This window comes from Mobula birostris, chromosome 1, assembly GCF_030028105.1.
Source record: "Mobula birostris isolate sMobBir1 chromosome 1, sMobBir1.hap1, whole genome shotgun sequence".
Taxonomy (NCBI): Eukaryota; Metazoa; Chordata; class Chondrichthyes; order Myliobatiformes; family Myliobatidae; genus Mobula; species Mobula birostris.
In genome coordinates, this window is record NC_092370.1 from 79,658,803 (window position 1) to 79,681,515 (window position 22,713).

The window sequence follows — 22,713 nt, forward strand, 5'->3', positions numbered from 1 at the left end:
CTTCTTCCGGGCCACCTCTATTGGAGACGCATAAGGGCTTCGGGATTCAGAGTTGATCCCAGCTTCCTTCAACTTACACAGGTGCTGGCACACATCTTCCACATCTGCAGGGGCCAGTCGCCGCGACCTCTCTCTGAACGGGGTGTCCTCAGTCACCTGGATGGTGTGGCGAGTGCTCTTGGAACAACCCACATTGAACTCGCCACGGGAAAAAACATCTTCCAGCTTCAACATCTTCTGCACCAGCCTTTTCTTCCAACCCGGCGGCACCAGCAAGTCCCCAAAGTTAAAGGTCTCGGTAGTCAGCTTCCCTCTGTTTTCTAATCGTTCCCCCCGCACCCAGCAAGCCTCACGGGGCCACTCGACATTACAGTCAAAGGGAGCAAATGAGCCAGGGGCATCCCTCTCTTAAAGGTGATTTCTCTCGCCGTGGTGTTCCTGACAATCACAGCATCCTGCTCGCCTGTACCACCGAGGGCCTCTGCACTTCGGGCCTCACCAGCACCCCAGCCAGAAATCGTGACTCCCCCTCGAGGTCTTCCGGGGTGTCTACTAAAAGGGCCTTGCCATCAAGCACACCGGGAAATCTGGGGGTTCCCATCACCCTCGCTACTTCCCCAGGCCTTATTACCTTAGGCTTCGACTGGGTACACCACACAGTCCCTCGCTTACATTCAGTATCTGGCCCAGGGTGGCTCCCTGCTGCCTCAAAAGCAGCTCGAAACATTGGGTGCACAGCCCGGGTCTACAAGAAGTTCTCACCCGCCCTCTCCTGGCAGGCCCCCATGAGCCTCCACACCACAGGGGTGTTGGTCCCCATCGGAACTGAAGCACCCCCCGCCTCAACCGGGTCCGGACAAACCAGCACTAACATCTCTAGAATTTCAGACACTCCCACATCGGCTTCTGAAAACTCCAGTTTCACTGACAAATACCCGTCATACGGATAATCGCCAGCACTGACACCCCAAATCTCCAGGCCATTAAACGGGGTTACGGGCAGATGCTTTAGATGTTTGTTGTAGAACGACTGGTACAATAAGGTGACTTGCGACCCTTGCGACGAGAATGGCCCTTGCAAAGATTCCGTCTATCCGTAGGGACACGCTGGAGCAGGGTCCCACTAATCTATCTGGAATAAGGGCTTGGGCTTGCGGAGGTCCCATGGTAGATTTTGGGGAATGTGTTCCTCCAGAGACTCCAGTCCGTTCCCTCACTGAGTCTCTCCTAAGATTCCCGACACCTCTCCCTTCTTAGTCACCCGGGGACTTGCCCTCCGCAGGGCGTCTTGTCTCTCACAATCCCTCCGGAAGTGTCCCTCTTCCCCACAGCTGTAGCACACCTCCTGCCGCTCACATTCCCGCTGGAAATGCCCCTCTTTCCCACAGTTATGGCACATGCTACCCGCCGCCACTCCAAGCCCTCTGAGTGGCCCATCCCCTGAAGGGGGTGCTGTCCTTGTCAACCTACTCATGCGAGGGGTCCCTATCCACCTGGGACCCCTTGGGTCGCTCGATTCTCAACCCTGCCACCACCTCCCGTACTGCTGAGGATTGTCCCCGGTGGCCAGAGCCCTCTTTCCAGCCCAACGTGCTCTCATCCTCCCGCACCTCTCTAATCAGCTGAACGAACGATGGAGAGGGGCTCCGTTTATAGGACTGCCGAAGACTCCAAGCCACCTTGTCCTCCCCCAGGGAACCCGTAGATATCTGATTCATCCTCAACTTCGCCACCTCATCCGTCTTCACTACCCCTCGGCGCCGCAACCCACTAAGCATTATCTCCGGCCGAAAAATGTATTCTGAGAGCTTTCCCCTCTTTCCTGCTGCATGTTTTGAAACTCCGCTAAAAGCTCCCAGGAACCTCCCGTCAATCCAAACGCACCCTCCAAAGCTTCCAGATACAGGTTTCCCCGCCATCCGAAGGTAGAGCGTTCCTATGAAATGGTTCATAAGCCGGGATGTCGTAAAGCGAAGAAGCAATTACCATTTATTTATATGGGAAAATTTTGTGAGCATTCACAGACCCAAAAATAACCTACCAAATCATGCCACACAACACATAAAACCTAAAATAACAGTAACATATAGTGAAAGCAGGAATGATATGATAAATACACAGCCTATATAAAGTAGAAATACTTTTCCACAACCATTGCCGGCACTGTTCTCCGTAGCAAAAATCTCACGCAAGTGCTCTCGGCAGGAAATCTCACGCAAGCGCTGTTGGCAAAAACACTCTTTCCAGTAACCTTTCAGCTATGAAGTTGCCAAATCATACCAAATAACACGTAAAAATACACAGCCTATATAAAGTAGAAATAATGTATGTACAGTGTAGTATCACGGGAATCGGGAAGACATCGAGCACACTGATGATGGTGTGTTAGACTGAGTCGTCGGAGTTTGGGTGGTGCAGCGGCCCCCACCCTCCGGGCCACCAACTGATACCGATCCATGAAGCATGCAGGGGTACAGCCGTGGCCAGGAGGCACACAGCGCATCTTTAAGAAAAAAGCTGAAATAAACATGCTAATTAATTAGGTGCTGCCTGGCACGTAAATGTCGACCCAGATCAGAGGCGCTGCAATCGGCAATTGCCTCTGATCTGGGCTGACATTTACGTGCCGGGCGGCACCTAATTAACTAGCATGTTTATTTCGGCTTTTTTTCTTAAAGATGTGCTGGGTGCATCCCATCTACCGCTGCATTCTCCACAAATTGGTATCTGTCTGCGGCATGGGGATTGGGGTGGTGGGACACTGGGGTGTCATCTCATCGTCCATCAGGGTAGGCAGCTCATCTTCTCCTATGACTGCCCGCCTCGATGTCGAAGGTCAAGGTTCGTCGTCTGCTGTGGCTGATGTGGAAGGCTTGCTTGACTGCTTAGCCTCACACATTTTTAGATTATACAGTTCTTTGTAAGGACGCAAACCATCTTGCAAGTATGCCCTAAAGCTACGTACCCTTTCAAAATTAAAGTCATACTTGATCATTGCAGCAAAAATCTCACGTTCAGTTCCTGGACGACTTCACTTTCGCTACTGAATTCCATTTCAATTGTTACCCTTTCCTCTTCCAATTGCATCAGCTCTTCATTTATTAGTTCTTGGTCATGGAATGCCAAAACCTTTACAACATCATCTTCGTCAACTTCCACAAGCCAAACTCACTTTGTCCTTACTTCGTTCACCACAATCGAACCGCTTAATTATGTCTAGTTTTACGCTAAGTGTAACACCCTTACGAGTTCTTTTCAGCTTTTCCGATACTTTAGAACTCATCTTGCTAACGGCTGCTCACAGGCACGTGTTAAAGCAATGCCGGCGAGAATGCCATTCCGAATCCGGGGGAGAGCACTGCCTTTTATCGCGCGCTGCTTTTCCCCGCACACTGCCTTTCTTCATAACAGTGAAAACACCTTCTATTAGCGAAAACAAGGAACTAATGTTGGTCTTTCGTAACAGTAAGGTTTCGTAAAGCGAACATTTGAAAAGCTGGGGACACCTGTACTCCGCCAGGGAAGCCGAGGACTGTTCAGCTTTCACGCCCTCGGACGACACCAGCCGCCACTCCCCGCAAACTTTCCATCAATCACTGTCTCTTTTCTTCATCCGAGCCTGGCCACTCCCCTAACAACTGGGACGTGTTTTCGATCCATATCTCAAAAACGTCCTCCCCTTCCGGGGTGAGCGTGGCTCCTGAGAAAATTCCCAGCTTCGGGTGGGGCCCCTCGGCCCTTCTCGCCAGGGAGGTAATGGCGGCTGCCAACTCGGAGGTCTCACCTCTAGCTGGGGGACGGGGCCTGACCAATCCTTCCCACTCTGACCCCTCTTGCCCCTCCTCCCTCATTACCCTGAGAACTCGTTTCCTCGCAAATTCCTTCAACCCTCCACCACTGGCTACTGGCACCTCCCCTGGTGCCTCATCAAACTCTTCCTCCAGTGTCTCCTCACATTTGTCCTCCAGGAGGGTGTGGAGGCCCCACAGCCCCGCCTCCCGGGACGCTGACCGTTGCTGGCAGTTCCAACGTCATGACGAGAGCGCTCGTACGAACCAACACCAAGCTGGATTCCACTACTTTACCGCACCTCCTAGCTACGAGTTCTACCTTACCGACGGCTTTAATCAGACTGAACTCTCGCACTAGCACTTCTTCCGAAGTGCGGAAATCCACCCCACCTAACACGCACGCATGATTCACTGGTAGGTCCTCGGACTCACACCAGCTTGCAATCTTATCCCGGTCCATCTCCGCACTAACTTAACGTGGCGATTTACACAGCTTCCACAGAATTCAACCCCGGACGATGGCCTCCGCTAAGTTAGTGCTCAGGGCTATCCGCTTGTGTTTGTCTAGGGGAAACCCCGTCTGCCCAGCAAACCATGAATCACGTTTGCATAGTTGCTGTGTAACACCATCTCGTACAAACTCACACATCAAATATCAGACAGCACACTATGTATGATTTACAGATTACACTTTATAAATCTTACTGGAACTGTGTAATTAATAGAGATACAATATAAAAGGAAAGTAAAAGTCACCAAACTTATCAGAGTTCAACCACTTCGTGCACAACCGTTGGAGCTCAATTAATGGGGTCTTCGTTCCACCATTCGATCCCTGCCGACCTCCTCGACCTGCCGCCTGGGTCCAACCACGGTGGTTGACCAGAGCACGTCCAGCACGTCCTTCCTCTTCGGTTCTCCTCCCGAAAAGCCCGTGATCCTCAGCTCAGCACACACATACAAGATAGCATAACATGACTTCCATTGGCTAGCAAACGAATACAATTTCCATTATCACTAAGTATAACCCAAACATGCTGCCACAGAGAACTCCTTACTCTGAAGTTGACAGTGCGAGAAATCATTTTATTTTGACACTTCAGAGAAGCCATTTTGTAATAGGCAATTAACAGTTAACAGTCCATCTAATATTACTGAGAACCCCTACATGTTCAATTCTAGTTACCCCATTACAGAAAAGATGTGAAGACTTGGGAGGAGGGTGCAGTAGAGGTTTACCAGGATTTTGTCTGGATTAGTGGACATGCTTTTGGAAGAGATGTTGGGCATGTTTGGGTTGTTTTTTTCTGGAACAGCAGAGGCAGAGAGAAGACTTGATACTAGTTTATCAGATTATGAGAGGCATTAATAGCTAACTGGTATCTTTTCCCTAGATTTGAAATGTATAATTTTAGAGGGCATGCATTTAAGGTGACAAGGGGAAAGCTGGAAGGAGATATGTGAGGCAGTTTTACACAGAGGGTGATGGGTGATTGGAATGTGCTGCTAGGATTCATTATGAAGGCAAATGTGATAGAGAGGCTGCTGGATTGTCACATGAATGTCCAACCAATGGAGGCATGTGAACATTGTCTAGGCAGAGGTGGTTAATTTAGTTAGTTAGTCAGTTACTTGCTAGCTTAATTCATTTGACACGGCAATGAGTGCTGTACTGTTCTTGTGTTCTAATTAAGAACCGAAGGTCTAAGGACAGAACTTGAATTCCCATCAAAGTAGCTGGGAATTGTAAATTAATTTAAATAAGTACAAGTCTGAGATTACAAAAGTAATCTCTTTTGCAATGACTCTGAAAGCACTGGATTGTCGTAAAACCATCTGATTCTTCAAGGCATAACCTCAATATTTATTAATCATTGGCACTGAAGTTGACCCTTACATAGCCTCTCTTAAAGCCCTGGGAAGTCGCTGTGTTCCGTAAGTGCCAGTCACTCCATTGAATGAGTAATTAGAAACTGGGACAAAGCTAGAAGAAAATTTTGAAAAATTAGTGGGAATAGTTGTTTTTCACAAGCATGGAAAGAAGCACCAAAGTGTCTCGGTGATCAGATGGATAGGACAGTCCCAGAGTGGGCCTAGCTGGGATTTACTGCAGTGGCCCCAATAACAAGGGATTGAATACTGAGATTGGAAAATGTGGGATTGTTTGAAGAATGAGATTCAGGTTCATTTGTTTATTACATGTACATCAAAATATACAGTGAAATGCATTGCTTGCGTTAACAACCAGCACAACCTAAGGGTGTACTGTGGCAAACCACAAGTATTGCCACACATTCCAGCGCCTACTTAGCATATCCACAACGCTCAGCAGAATAACACAGAATACAAAAGGTAACCAAACAAGCCCCATTTCTCACTCCTACCTACTAACACGTACATATACATAGTTTTCCAACCTCGGGACAGACTGTCTTCAACCACCAGCAGACTAGTGGATTTGCAGCTACAGGTTGAGCACCCCTTCCCCACAATTCCAAAATCCAAAAACCTCCGAAATCTGATTCTTTTTTTTAAAAAAAGAGTGCTGACGTAACGTCACAAATGGGAAATTCCACAAGATGCTGAGAAGGTTCCCAGGGAATGTGGAAGTCTCAGCTCACCACACCCAGTTCTCAGAAGTGACCTCACAGGTGTAATGAACAGAAGTTAATGAAAAATAGAAAACACTGCATAAAGTGAAAAATGAAGATCTCGATCGTGTATCATTAGCGTTGGAGTGAACATATGCTCCTTAACTGTATGCTGATCATTAAACAAGCAAAGATCTATCACAACAATCTGAAAATTGAAATAAATTGTGAATATTCAGCAGGGTGGTTGCAGAAATTTAAGAAAAGGCACAGCATTAAAATTTTAATGTATCAGCTGATCACGAAGATCTAACACCAGAACTGGTAACACCCTAGTAAATCTTCTCTGCACTCTTTCAATCTTACCGATATCCTTCCTACAGTTGGATGACCAGAACTGTATACAATACCTTGCATAAAATCTTTAAAAAAGTAAAATACAAATGCAGTGTACTGTAACCTTTTAATCAAAACACGGCATCGTAGGTGAAGACTGAAACCCTTCTGTTGTTGTTCAACAGCTGATTCGGGTATTCTCCCGATACTGCTGAACTGCATTTGTTACCCTGCACACATTACATTTATGTAAGTATGTATTTTACAGTGAAAATGACCAGTTGAGCGAGTTGTTAAGCACATGGGATTCCTCTCTTTTGTAAGCTGAGACATGTATTACAAGGACATGGGAGTCACAATGAAACTAATGGAACTTACAAAGTGTGCCCTGCATTAAAGGATTTTGAGTAACAAAAATACACCTTTACAGAATGCACAACTCTTCACCAAAACATTTACGTCAAAATCTCTGTGAAAGAGAAGGACATGAGAAAGCACAAAATGTGTATAGAGAACTAAATGAGTTTACCAAGAATGAAGATTGCAGTGTGTTGTTCACAGTGGGCAGCCACTTAAGGGCTTTGATGCTTCTGTACCAGGCCATGATGCAATTAATTCCTACCACACATCTATAAAAGTTTGTCAAAGTTTTAGATGTCATGCCGAGTCTTTGCAAACTTGTAAGGAAGTAGAGGTGTTGCTGTGCTTTCTTTATAATGGACTTAACACGCTGGGCCCAGGACGGGTAGTCTGAAATGATAACACTGAGGATTTCCAAGTTGCTGACCCTCTCTACCTCTGATCCCTGATGAGGACTGGCTCATGGATCTCTGGTTTCCTCTCCCTGAAATCAATAATCAGCTTGGTCTTGTTGACATTGACTGACAGGTTGTTGTTGTGGCACCACTCAGCCAGATTTTCAATCTCCCTCCTATCTACTGATTCGCCACAATCCTTGATTTGGCCAATGACAATGGTGACATCAGCAAATTTAAATATAGCATATTACCCTTGAACAGACCTCTCCTACACCAAAGGATGAATTATTCATAATCTTTCAAAATTCCTTGTCATGAACCCTTGTACTTTGTCTGTCTTCCTGCACTGCACTCTCTCTGTTACTGTAACACTGCGTTCTGTTTTCTTTCACTAACTCTATGTACTTGTGTATGGAATCTGTATAGATGGTACACTGTATTTTGGTACATGTGGCAATAATAAATCAATGCCAATATGTAATAATATGAAACATATTAATGTTACTTGTTAACCTTCTTTAGAAAATTATGGGTGAATTTTGTAAAGTCAGTTTTCCATGAGTGGGGTCTTCCATAATCTAGGTGAGCCTCTGAATATACTTCTGATTGTTGAAAACATTGCAACCATGCCGGAAATATTGGTGAATGTTTACTGGATTTCTACATTATTGCATTCTCAGATTACAGGTCATGCCTATGATCAATTTGGAGTTCAAAGGGAAACTCCAATTGACCTCTTTATTAAAGTACTTGATGTCAATGACAACCCTCCAGAATTCACCCAGACAGTATTTGAGGGGAGTGTTGAAGAACTCAGTTTAACTGGTGAGTAATTTCTTTAAACATCTCATTTTAAACACTATTTGCCTTTCAGCCAATGATCTAAGATCGCCGGCCTCATACAGTATGTGTTTCCATCAGCTTTGTGTACTGTGTCTCTTCCCAGGCAGCAGTTCTTTTTGTGGAGATAACCTTTGTGGACAGCTGTGTGTCTGCCTCAGTCACAGCTGGACTAAAAGGTTCTGAACTTCTCTGATGTCTTTCTCGTCCATTTCATCATCTGCAACCCTAATCGCTACCTCAATATAAATATGACTTCTTTGATCACTTAGTACTAAAACTGACATTTTTTCCTTCTATTTATGTTCATTCTTGTTTGTTTACTTTGTGTTTTACTTGTGAATGGTGCTTATACAATGGTGCTGAATTATTTATTACAGCACCCAAGGGTGCCAGTTGGGCCATTAACACCATGCTGGTTCCCAGCAGAGCAACCCCATTGGTGCCATTTGGTTTTCTACTTCCTTTCCCAGTGGCCATCCAATCTCTCCTAAATATCCAACCACAATCCTGTGATTCCCTTGCCAGTTTAACTACGCCAATGAACATTTGAGACATGGGAGGAAACTTGTATCATCCTCCTCAGCCACAGGGGGAACAGTACTTGGGTCAGAATTGAACTAGAGCCTCCGGAGCTGGTGACAGCAACATTAACTGTTGCCTCACCATGCCATCTTCAATATGTTGCTGACATTTATGCACGCCCTGAAATCCCATTGGGAAAATTGATGCACGGTTATCACATGAGAACTGAGAAAATAGAACAGTACAGCAGAGGAATGGGCCTTTCAGCCCATAATGTTGATTTTTATTGATGCACCATAGAAATCATTCTGTCTTTATGCATAATGGCAACTGCTCTGCACATAACCATAAGAAGGTGTAGAGAGCGTGGACACAACTCAGCACAACACAGGAACAGCCTCTCCTCTGTGGACTCTATATTTCTCACTGCCTTAGTAAAACAGCCAGCATAATCAAAGACCCCACTCTGTCTGGACATTCCCTCTTCTCCCCTCTCCCATCGAGCAGAAGGTACAAAGAACATTACCAACAGGCTCACTGACAGCTCAAATCCCACTTTACCAGACTTTTGAACAGATGTCTTGTACGATAACATGGACTTTTGGCCATACAGTCTACCCCCTTGTGATCTTCCACTTTATCATTTACCTACACTGCACTTTTTCACTAGATTTACACTTTGATTTCATTGTTATTGTTTCACCTTGTCCTACTTCAATACACTGTAATTATTTGATCTGTATAAACATTATGCATGATGAGCTTTTCACTGTACATGTGACAATAATAAGCTAAAAGCAGCCCAATGTTGTGCCAAACTAATTACGCCATTGATGCCTAAATAATTTAATCCCTCCTGCCTGCACATGGCCCGTATCCTTCCTTTCCCTGTATATTCATGTGCCTGACTAAGAGTCACCCATACAGCTCTGTTGTAGATGCCCCCACTACCACCCCTGGCAGCCCATTGCAGGAACTCTCTTTGTTTTCAAATCTTTTTATTATTATATTATTCAAAAAAAAATAACACGAGCACATCGAAGTAACAACACTTACAATGTCTCAAGGAGAAAAAACATTATCTTAAAGTTTGAAAAATTTTGTGATAATAAAAAAACCGTACTAAGCAGAAAAACTGGGGGGGGGGAGCCTCCATTAGGTGTACAACCCCAGAGCCATGCGTCATACAAAAAGCTTCTAAAAATAAACATCAAACCACCAGAGAACCCACCACTCTCCATGTAAAATGAAAATTTGTCCTGCACATCTCCTTTGAATTTGTGCCCTCTCACCTATAATGCATGCCTCCTAGTAGTAGTAACTTTCTCCCTGAGGAGAAAGATGTCAGCTGCCTGCATCTCGGCCCGAAACGTCGACTGGACCTCTTCCTAGAGATGCTGCCTGACCTGCTGCATTCACCAGCAACTTTGATGTGTGTTGCTTGAAACTCCAGCATCTGCAGGTTTCTTCGTGTTTGCGTTTTTAGATCCTTCCTAATGTGGGGTGGCCAGGATTGAATGCAATACTCCAAATAAAGAATTTAACGAGGGGTAAGATTTTAGTTTGTTCATGTAAACCTGCTTCTTTGCTTCCTCCTCCCCCCCACCCCCCAGGTACCGCTGCACTTACGATAAGAGCAACAGATAAAGACATTGGTGAAAATGCCTTAATTTCTTATAGCATTATTAACGTCCATAAGGAAATTTTTGCTGTCAGTTTGGACGGGGTAGTTCAAGTAATGGACCCTAAACTGGACCGTGAGGTTAGTAAAAGTACTACTCATGCGTGTGTTGCTGTGTAGAGATGGAGCATATTCCAGCTCACTGAGACCACTCTAACCAGTAGCTCCCACTTCGAGCAGAGCATAAACTCAGTGGGTCAAACAGCACCCTGAATGCCCATGGAAGGCAGAGACTGGTAGTAGGTGGAGCATATCCTGCCTGGCGGTCAGTGACTAGTGCTGTGCTAGAGTGATCTGTCCTGGAGCTCTGGTTCTTGGTGGCTTTTATAGGTGACTTGGATGAGCAGGTGTAAGGGTGGGTTAGTAAGTTTGCAGATGACACGAAGGTTGGTGGTGTGCAGATAGTGGTAGGTTACAACAGGGCAGTGAGAGAATGCTGAGCTGAGAAATGGCAGATGGGAGTTCATTCCAGAAAAGTGTAACATGATACATTTTGAAAGGTCAAACTTGAGGCAGTACAGAGTTACCAGCCGAATTCTCAACAGTGTAGAGTAACAGAAGGATCGTGGGCTTTGCATCCATTTCTCCACCAAAGTTGCTATGCAAATGGTTAAGAAGATATGGGTGTGCTGGCCTCCATTAGTCAGGGGATTGAGTTCAAGAGCCGTGAAGCAATGTTGCAACTTTATAAAACTCTGACTAGATCACACTTGGAGAATTGTGTTCAGTTGCAGTCACCTCATAAAATAAAGGATGTAAAAGCTTCAGAGGGGGTGCAGAGAGATTGACCGGGATGCTGCCTGGATTAAAGAGCATGTATTCTAAGGATAAGTTTGAGCAAGCTAGGGCTTTCTCTTTGGAATGAAGAAGGATAAGAGGTGGCTTGATAGAGTTGTATAAGATCATAAGAAGCATAGATAGAGTAGATAGCCAGTAGTGCTTTTTCAGGGGGCAATGGCTAATACAAGAGGACGTTCTTTTAAAGTGAGTGATGGAATATTTAGGGGAGACATCAGGGATGGGGGTTTTTTACACAGAATGTGGTAAGGGCCTGGAACACATTTCTGGGTTGGTGATATTGGGGACATCTGATCCTACTTGACATCCTGCATTAATCCACATCCCCATTCAACTCGCCTCCAGCTTCTACCACACACTCAGCGACCAAAGTAGCCCACCAGCCTGCATGTCTTTGGGGTGTGAGAAGAAACTGGAGCACCAATGAGAAATGCAGCCAGTCACAGGGAAATCATGCAAACTCCACAAAGGCAAGCATCAACAATTTCCCTTCTCCTCGACCCAGCCCTCCCCAGAGATGGAGCTTGACCCACTGAGTTTCTCCAGCAGCCACTGTGTAGCTCCAGGTTGCAATGTTTGCAGTCCCTTGTGTCTCCAATGAAACATGCTTTGATTCATCAAACTGCTGACATGAGCCTACACTTAACATCTCTCCATCTCACAAACAGAAGCAGGAGTAGGCCACAGCACCTTTAATCTGCCTCACCACTTGATATGAACAATGGATGTAACCTCAGCTCTGTATTCCTATATAACCATGGTCCTTTATGTCCCCTTCTCCCTCGATACTCGTCTAACTCCACCTGAACTGCAACAAATTTTGATGGGAGCCAGTTCCACCATTTTTCTGATTTTGGGTTAAAATGTGAATAATTTTAGATCTCCAAAGGCAGAAAGAAAGAATGGATGTACCCTGGTAATCAGCCATAATTTCATTACATCAGTATCTGTAGGTATTCTGTAGAAAGTGGAACAGTGGAACATTGAGGAAATTCAATATATTGCACACTGATAAGCTTTATACGTTGCAGATTAATTAGAAAACAAACCTTTTGGGATGTGGCAAGTTGAATTAAAAATTGAGAGAATCTCTAGATTTGTTATTTCCTGGCATAATTTACATATTACTATTTAACTATTTATGGTTTTATTACTATTTAATTATTTATGGTGCAACTGTAACAAAAACCAATTTCCCCCGGGATCAATAAAGTATGACAATGAGTATGGAGGCTACACGTGAAGAAAATACTTTAATTTGCTGGGGAGAGCAGAATAGTGTGCAGCGTTACAGAACTTGGGAGTAATCTCTTACTGAGCACAACATGGGGTCGCACTGTAGCGTAGCAGTTGGGTAATGCCATAACAGTGCCAGCAACCCAAGTCAATTCTGCCACCGTCTGTACAGAGTTTGTGCGTTCTCCCCATGACTACATGAGTTTCCTCTGGTCATTCCAGTTTCCTGCACGTTCCAAAGATGTACCATTTGGTGGGTTAATTCTTCACATGGGTGCATTTGAACTGCATGGAGTCAATAGACTGAAAGTACTTATTACCATGTTACCTCCAAATAAGCAGATAGATAAATGATTGATAAACAATAAATGCTAAGCTTGACTCTTGTATCAACAATATAATAATTATTGGATTATTCATTTGAAGTTGTTAGTTTTAACTGGATGATTTTTAAGATAAAATATAAATTTAAGAAAGAAATTGATAATATTTTTGGAAGTGTACTAATGATATTGTTGATTATAATTGGGACTGGGCATGGAGAGGATGTTTCCATTAATAGGAGAGTCAAGAATCCAAGGGCACAGGCTCAAAATAAGAGACAGATACTTTATTGATCCCAAAGGAAATTACAGTGTCACAGTAGCAATACAAGTGCACAAATATACAAATGTTAGAAGAGAAGCCAGAAAGAATAAAAGGTAAGTTACCTCAAACAGTCTAATGGGGGGGGGAGGGGGGGGAGGAGTCATCACTTCATACTTTGACTCATTATCGAGCCTAATGGCCAAGGGCAAAAATGATCTCATATAGCGCTCTTTGGAGCAGCATAGTTGTCTTAGTCTATTACTAAAGTGCTCCTCTGTTTAGCCAAGGTGGCAAGCAGATTGTGGGAAACGTCCAGAATTGTCAGGATTTTCCGGAGGGTCCTTTGTTCTACCCCAGTGTGTCCCATTTGACTCCAATAACAGAGCCAGCGTTCTAATCAGTTTATTGAGCCTGTTGGCATCATCCATGTTGATGTCATTGCCCCAGCACACCACCAGATAGAAGATTATATTGGCAACAACAGACTGGTAGAACATGTGAAGGAGAGGCCTACATACTCCAAAGAACCTCAGTCTCCTCAGGAAGTAGAGGCGACTCCAGCCCTTCTGGTACACAACCTCTGTGTTGGTGCTCCACTCAAGTCTGTTATCCAGGTGCACCCCCAGGCACTTGTATGTCTTAACCACATCCACGTCCTCACCATCAATACTAACAGGAAGCAATGCAGGCTTAGTCTTCCTAAAGTCCATCACCACCTCCTTTGTTTCTTTAGAACATCTCTTAGAACACTAGGGACATTTCTTTAGAACTGAGATGAGGAGGAGTTTCTTCTGCCTGAAGTTGGTGAACTTGTGGAATTTATTGCCACAGTGAGCTGTGAAAGTGAAGTCACTGGGTGTATTTAAGGCAGAGCTTGATAGCTTCTCGATTGATAAATGAGTGAAGAGTCATGGGGAGGAAGTGACAGAATGGGATTGAGAAAAAGAAATGAGCCATGACTGAATGGCAGAGCAGATTTTATACCTTATAGACTCATGTGTACTAATGATTCTTGATACTGTTTCTGCTTATGAAGACGAAAGATTTGTATTTATTACGTATTGAAGCACGGGACTTAGGAGGAAATATTAATGGATTACATGCAACTACTACAGTACACATCAAAATTTTGGATGTTAATGACAATATTCCGAGCATGGAGAAAACTACGGTAAGCTTCTGTACCAGACAATATTGTTTTATTTAACCAACTAATAGAAAGAAAGGTATACAGTAATCACTGACATTGGCAGTACTGTACTTTTTTTGCTGTTCAAAATTTATTCCCGTAAACTGACGTTACACAGGGCCAGTAGTACAAGGACCAGAGGTTTTAACCCATGAGGTCTGTGCCAATGTTTCTAAAATTATTCCTATACCCCTCCCACCCCTACACCATTTGCTTCTATCCCATTCACCCTTGTGTGTTTTACACAACGTCCCCTTATTTCCATTGAATTAAATTGGTTTATTATTGTCTCAGGTACCGAGGTACAGTGAAAAAATGTTGTTTTGCATGCTATCAATACAGATCATTTCATCACATTAGTGCACTGCGGTACAAGGGAGAACAACAGAATGCAGCTACGAATAAAGTGTAGGGCAGGTAAACAATGAAGTGCAAATTCATAACGAGGTAGATTGAGGTCAAGAGCCTGTCTTATCATGCAAGTGGACAATTCAATTGTCTTATAACAGCAGGGCAGAAGTTGTCCTTCTGCCTGCTGCTCTCTGCTTTCCGGCTTTTGTATCTTCTGCCCAATATATTGAATTTTTGATTATAGAAAAATAGAAAATAGGTGCAGGAGTAGGCCATTCGGCCCTTCGAGCCTGCACCGCCATTCAGTATGATCATGGCTGATCATCCAACTCAGAACCCTGTACCTGCCTTCCCTCCATACCCCTGATCCCTTTAGCCACAAGGGCCATATCTAACTCCCTCTTAAATATAGCCAATGAACTGGCCTCAACTGTTTCCTGCGGCAGAGAATTCCACAGATTCACCACTCTCTGTGTGAAGAAGTTTTTCCTCATCTCGGTCCTAAAAGGCTTCCCCTTTATCCTCAAACTGTGACCCCTCGTTCTGGACTTCCCCAACATCGGGAATAATCTTCCTGCATCTAGCTTGTCCAATCCCTTTAGGATTTTATATGTTTCATTAAGATCCCCCTCAATCTTCTAAATTCCAACGAGTATAAGCCTAGTCGATCCAGTCTTTCATCATATGAAAGTCCTGCCATCCCAGGAATCAATTTGGTGAACCTTCTTTGTACTCCCTCTATGGCAAGGATGTCTTTCCTCAGATTAGGGGACCGAAACTGCACACAATACTCAAGGTGTGGTCTCACCAAGGCCTTGTACAACTGCAGTAGTACCTCCCTGCTCCTGTACTCAAATCCTCTTGCTATAAATGCCAGCATACCATTCGCCTTTTTCACCGCCTGCTGTACCTGCATGCCCACTTTCAATGACTGGTGTATAATGACACCCAGGTCTTGTTGCACCTCCCCTTTTCCTAATCGGCCACCATTCAGATAATCTGTAGGAAGAGGTGCTGCTTGGCCTGCTGCGTTCACCAGCAACTTTCATGTGTGTTGCTTGAATTTCCAGCATCTGCAGAATTCCTGTTGTTTACCATTCAGATAATAATCTGTTTTCCTGTTTTTGCCACCAAAGTGGATAACCTCACATTTATCCATATTAAATTGCATCTGCCATGAATTTGCCCACTCACCTAACCTATCCAAGTCACCCTGCATCCTCTTAGCATCCTCCTCACAGCTAACACTGCCACCCAGCTTCGTGTCATCCGCAAACTTGCAGATGCTGCATTTAATTCCCTCATCCAAGTCATTAATATATGTTGTAAACTACTGGGGTCCCAGCTCCGAGCCTTGTGGTACCCCACTAGTCACTGCCTGCCATTCTGAAAAGGTCCCGTTTATTCCCACTCTTTGCTTCCTGTCTGCTAACCAACTCTCCACCCACACCAATACCTTACCCCCAATACCGTGTGCTTTAAGTTTGCACACTAATCTCCTGTGTGGGACCTTGTCAAAAGCCTTTTGAAAATCCAAATATATCACATCCACTGGTTCTCCCCTATCCACTCTACTAGTTACATCCTCAAAAAATTCTATGAGATTAGTCAGACGTGATTTTCCTTTCGTAAATCCATGCTGACTTTGTCCGATGATTTCACCGCTTTCCAAATGTGCTGTTATAACATCTTTGATAACTGACTCTAGCATTTTCCCCACCACCAATGTTAGGCTAGCCGGTCTATAGTTCCCCGGTTTCTCTCTCCCTCCTTTTTTAAAAAGTGGGGTTACATTAGCCACCCTCCAATCCTCAGGAACTAGTCCAGAATCTAAAGAGTTTTGAAAAATTATCACTAATGCATCCACTATTTCTTGGGCTACTTCCTTAAGCACTCTGGGATGCAGACCATCTGGCCCTGGGGATTTATCTGCCTTTAATCCCTTCAATTTACCTAACACCACTTCCCTACTAACATGTATTTCCCTCAGTTCCTCCATCTCACTGGACCCTCTGTCCCCTACTATTTCTGGAAGATTATTTATGTCCTCCTTAGTGAAGTCAGAACTAAAGTAGTTATTCAATTGGTCTGCCATGTCCTTGCTCCCCATAATCAATTCACCTGTTTCTGTCTGTAGGGGACCTACATTTGTCTTAACCAATCTTTTTCTTTTCACATATCTATAAAAGCTTTTACAGTCCGTTTTTATGTTCCCTGCCAGTTTTCTCTCATAATCTTTTTTCTCTTTCCTAATTAAGCCCTTTGTCCTCCTCTGCTGGACTCTGAATTTCTCCCAGTGCTCAGGTGAGCCACTTTTTCTGGCTAATTTGTATGCTTCTTCTTTGGAATTGATACTATCCCTAATTTCCCTTGTCAGCCACGGGTGCACTACCTTCCCTGATTTATTCTTTTGCCAAACTGGGATGAACAATTGTTGTAGTTCATCCATGCGATCTTTAAATGCTTGCCATTGCATATCCATCGTCAACCCTTTAAGTGTCATTTGCCAGTCTATCTTAGCTAATTCACATCTCATACCTTCAAAGTTACCCTTCTTTAAGTTCAGAACCTTTGTTTCTGAAATAACTATGTCACTCTCCATCTTAATGAAGAATTCCACCATACTATGGTCACTCTTACCCAAGGGGCCTCTCACGACAAGATTGCTCATTAACCCTTCCTCATTGCTCAATACCCAGTCTAGAATAGCCTGCTCTCTAGTTGGTTCCTCGACATGTTGGTTCAAAAAACCATCCCGCATACATTCCAAGAAATCCTCTTCCTCAGCACCCTTACCAATTTGATTATGTAGATTGAAGTCACCCATTATAACTGCTGTTCCTTTATTGCATGCATTTCTAATTTCCTGTTTAATACCATCCCCAACCTCACTACTACTGTTAGGTGGCCTGTACACAACTCCCACCAGTGTTTTCTGCCCCTTAGTGTTACGCAGCTCTACCCATATCAATTCCACATCCTCCTGGCTAATATCCTTCCTTTCTATTGCGTTAATCTCCTCTCTAACCAGCAATGCTACCTCACCTCCTTTTCTTTCATGTCTATCCCTCCTGAATATTGAATATCCCTGAATGTTGAGCTCCCATCCTTGGTCACCCTGGAGCCATGTCTCTGTGATCCCAACTATATCATATTCATTAATAACAATCTGCACTTTTAGTTCATCCACCTTGTTACGAACGCTCCTTGCATTGACACACAAAGCCTTCAGACGCTCTTTTACAACACTCTTAGCCCTTATACAATTATGTTGAAAAGTGGCCCTTTTTGATTTTTGCCCTGGATTTGCCAGCCTGCCACTTTTACTTTTCACCTTGCTACTTTTTGCTTCTACTCTCATTTTACACCCCTCTGTCTCTCTGTACTTGTTCCCATCCCCCTTTTGTGAACTATGTTGGCCAATTTATTGAGGCAGTTATTGTAACACAGAATACTTATAGAGTTATCATTTTAACCTTAGAAATACAGGCAAAATATAATGTTAGAACAACACACACAAAATGTTGGAGGAACTCAGCAGGTCGAGCAGCATCTATGGAAAAGAGTAAACCTTTGACTTTTTGGGCCAAGACCTTCTTCTGGACTGAGAAAGAAGAGGGAAAATGCCTGAATAAAAAGATGTGGGGAAGGGGAAAGGGGCAAGGTGATAGATGAAGCCAAGTGGGTGGGAAAGGGCAGGGCTGGAGAAGAAAGAATCTGATGGGAGAGGAGAGTGGACAACGGAAGAAAGGGAAGGAGGAGGGCCCAAGGGAAAGTAATAGGCAAGTGAGAAGTTAAAGGTCTGGGTGGGGAAAAGAGAAAGGTGGGGGTGGGGGGGGGGAAGAAATTTGCTCAGTTTGGAGGGTACCCAGACCCTTCAGCCCAACTCATCCATATCAACCAAATTACCTACCTGAGTTGGTCCCATTTACCTTCATTTGGCCCATACACCTCTTAAGCTTTCCTATCCTTGTACCTGGTTAAATGCCTTCAAAAGGTTGCTATTATACCTGGCTCAACCACGTCCTCTGGCAGCTTATTCCACATAAACCCTGTCCTCTGTTTGAAAGGCAGTGCCCTTCAGGTTTCTATTAAATCTTTCCACTCCATCCTTAAAACCAAACCCCCTAGTCTTTGATTACCTAACACTGAGGGGGAGGGAGGGAGAAATGATTGTCTACATTCACCCCATTGATGACCCTCATGATTTTGTACCCCACCACAAGATTACTCTCTCCTACAGTCCAAGGAATTATATTATAGCCTGTCCAACCTCTCCCTACAAGTTCGTCCCTCGAGCCCTGTCAACATCTTTGTAATTCTTTACTGTGCTATTTCCATCTTAGTAGCATTTTTCCTATAGCTGGGTGACCAGAACTCCACATAATACTCTAGATGCGGTCTCATCAACATCCTGTACCCATCCAACGTCTCTTAACCATTGTAATTGTACCCACTTCTATCACTTCTCCAGGCAGCTCTTTCTGCATACCCACCACCAACTGTGTGAAGAACTTGCCTCACAACTCCCCTTTGATTCTTTGCCTCCTCCCACCTTAAATCTATACTCTCTAGTTTTAGACTCCCCTTTCCTGGGAAAAGTCTGTAAATGTCTACTTTGTGTCTGATTTTGTATGCCTCTACCTTGTGCACTGTGTAATGATTTGATCTGTGTGAACAGTATGCAAGACAAGCTTTTTGCTGTATCCCAGTACGTGTGACAATAATAAACCAATTCCAGCTCCAATGCATAGGTACAAGGCTCAGTGATCTTACTCTATGTTAAACATTTGTCAGACAGAAAATGTCAGACCAAGAATGAAGGCTAGAGACCATACCCCATGATGTAGATAATTTGTTATTATAGTCACATGGTCTGAGACACAATGAAAAGCTTTTTGTTTACATGCCATTTAGACATATCATTCAATAGACAATAGGTGCAGGAGTAGACCATTCAGCCCTTTGAGCCAGCACCACCATTCACTGTGATCATGGCTGATCATCTGCAATCAGTACCCTTTTCCTGCCTTCTCCCCATATCCCTTCACTCCACTATCTTTAAGAGCTCTATCTAACCTTTTTGAAAGAATCCAGAGAGTTGGCCTCCATTGCCTTCTGAGGCAGAGCATTCCACAGAACCATGACCCTCTGTGTGAAAAAGTTTTTCCTCAACTCCTTTCTAAATTGTCTACCCCTTATTCTTAAACTGTGGCCTCTGGTTCTGGACTCCCCCAACATCAGGAACATGTTTCCTGCCTCTAGCGTGTCCAATCCCTCAATAATCTTATGTTTCAATCAGATCCCCTCTCATCCTTCATCTCATTCTATGCATATGTAAATACATTGAGGAAGTACAAAAAGTAAAAACAGAATGCAGAATATGCACCACTTTATTAGGAACACCTGTACATTTCATTAATGCAAATATCTAATCAGTCAATCACATGGCAACAGCTCAATGCATAAAAGCATGCAGACCTGGTTAAGACCTTCTAGTTTTTGTTCAGACCAAATATCAGAATGGGGAAAAAATGTGATGTAAGTGACTTTGACCATGGAATGATGTTGATGGTAGACAGAGTGGTTTGAATGTCTTGGAAACTGCTGATCTCTTGGGCTTTTCACACACAACAGTCTCGAGTTCATAGCTCTGCTAATGAGAATGGGCAAGCTGGTTCAAACTGCTAGGAGGGTGACAGTAACACAAATATTCACTCGTTACAATGGTGCTGTGCGGAAGAGCAAAATTTTAAGGCTCCTCTGCATTCACCCCGTTTCCCTTTCTCGTAGCCAGTAAAATCAGGCAGTTCCCAGGTTACACAGGGTTTCCATTCCTGACAGCTTTCAGTCAGCCGATCTTTCCATAAGTCAGATACAAACAATTTAAATGAGGGTCGATTAACATGAACGTGTATTTACGGCTTTCCTCATGCAGTTACAATGGTACAGATTCAGAATGTCCCCCATCTAATGGCTAGTCTCAATGGCTTTAAAGTATCAAAGGATTGTTTGATAAATTATTATATAAATGCCAATGCAAGAGGTGGCTTAACCAGTTTCCAAATTACATCACATAAAAAGCCTCCCGCTGTGAACCAGTGGCCTGCAATTTTGATGGTGTCTAATTGATTACTGTGGGGTAGTTACAAGTGAATAGCTTTTATGTGAAGATTTGCTACCTTCTGAATTAATTTGCTGCTACTGCTATTCCACAACTCTCAAGGATGTTTGCATTTCTGTAACCTACTTTCCGATCTTGAAATATACTTCAAAAATTTATGGCAAAATTTGTGTAGTCAGATTTCTGAAATTCAGGTGTTCTGTAAACCGGGATCATGCTGTGTGGGTGTACTGATTTATAGGAAACGGGTGTAAGTATGTAGGAAACAAGATAGCCATTTTCTACACAGCATGATCCCTTGTGTTAATAGCCTACATTGTCTAATAAGATGATCTTGTTAGACTAAGAAATTGATTAAATACTCTGCTTCAGTATGAGGTAACTGTGGAAGAAAATATGCTCGCTTCAGAGATCATCCGCATGGAAGTACAGGACATGGATCTGGAGTTCACTGATAACTGGTTGGCACATTTTGACATCATTGAAGGTAATGAACAGGAACACTTCAAGATTGAAGTGGATAATCGCACCAATGTGGGAATTTTGAACCTCCAGAAGGTAAGGTTGCAAAGCAACTCGTATATTTTGAACTTTATGTGCATCTTTCTCCCCTGGTGGAAATATCTAATGCTAGATGGTGTTTAAACTGTGGGATTAGATGAAGGGGATGTGCAGGAAAAATTATTCTTTATATACAGATGGTAGGTACCTGTATTGTGCTGACAGCGGTGGTGGTGGAGGCAGGTTACACAGGCACATGAATGTACAGAGAAGGAAGGGATTAGGACCATGTGTAGACAATTCTATTGTAATTAAGCACCATTAGCTTAATTAGAAATATTAGTTTACTGGGATGCTTAATTAGCTTGGCACTATGTTGCCTACAGTAGGTCTTGTTCCTGTGCTGTACTGTTCTAGATACCACAGTAAAACGTGTATGTTACTATAGAATACACCATACATCAGGACTCCTGATGAAGGGTCTCAGCCCGAAATGTCAACTGCCCATTCCTCCCCAAATTGCTGCCCAACCTGCCAGGTTCCTCCAGCATTACACAGAGCCATGGGTTACTGGAACACACTGCTGGGAGAGGTGGTGGAGGCTGATACAATGACATGTTTCAAATCTCTTAGGCACATGGCTGTAAGTAAAATGAAAGGTTGTGGGCTCTGTGAGAAGGACGTGTTAGATTGATCATGGAGTAGGTTTATCCTTTAAACATTCTCGTTTTGAATGCATTTGGCAGGGCTATCACATCCCTCTATCACAGAGAATTCCAAAAGTTTACTTTCCTCTGAAAAGCCTGAATAAAATGGACATGGAGAGGATATCTCCGTTAGTAGAAGATTCTTGTGCCCACGGGCACAGCCTCAGAATAAAAATAAAGGGATATCCCTTTAGAACTGCAATGTGGAGGAATTTCTCCAGCCAAACTGTGGTAAATCTGTGGAATTTGTTGCCACATACAGTTGTGGAGCCCAAGTAATCGGATATCTTTAATGCAGAAATCGATGGATAAAGGGGTTGAGCATTATCAGAATCAGGTTTATTATCACTGGCATGTGACGTGAAATTTGTTAACTTAGCAGCAGCAGTTCAATGCAATACATAATCTAGCAGAGAGAAAAGTAATAATAATAAATAAAATAAAACAATAAATAAACAAGTAAATCAATTATGTATAATGAATAGATTAAAAAATGTGCAAAAACAGAAATACTATATATTTTTTAAAAAAAGTGAGGTAGTGTCCAAAGCTTCAATGTCTATTTAGGAATCGGGTGGTGGAGGGGAAGAAGCTGTGGCTGAATCGCTGAGTGTGTGCCTTCAGGCTTCTGTACCTCCCACCTGATGGTAACAGTGAGAAAAGGGCATGCCCTGGGTGCTGGATGTCCTTGATAATG

At 43.6% G+C, this 22,713-nt stretch overlaps 1 protein-coding gene across 1 annotated transcript in view; it reads left to right on the plus strand.

Moving 5' to 3' along the window:
- Positions 1-22,713, plus strand: part of LOC140197614 (desmoglein-4-like) — an 81,039-nt gene that overhangs the window by 36,354 nt on the left and 21,972 nt on the right. The window contains exons 6-9 of the mRNA XM_072257831.1: positions 8,157-8,301; positions 10,455-10,603; positions 14,181-14,315; positions 21,181-21,366. Coding sequence (XP_072113932.1) covers positions 8,157-8,301; positions 10,455-10,603; positions 14,181-14,315; positions 21,181-21,366 — 615 coding nt within the window. The remainder of the gene's footprint in view (positions 1-8,156; positions 8,302-10,454; positions 10,604-14,180; positions 14,316-21,180; positions 21,367-22,713) is intronic.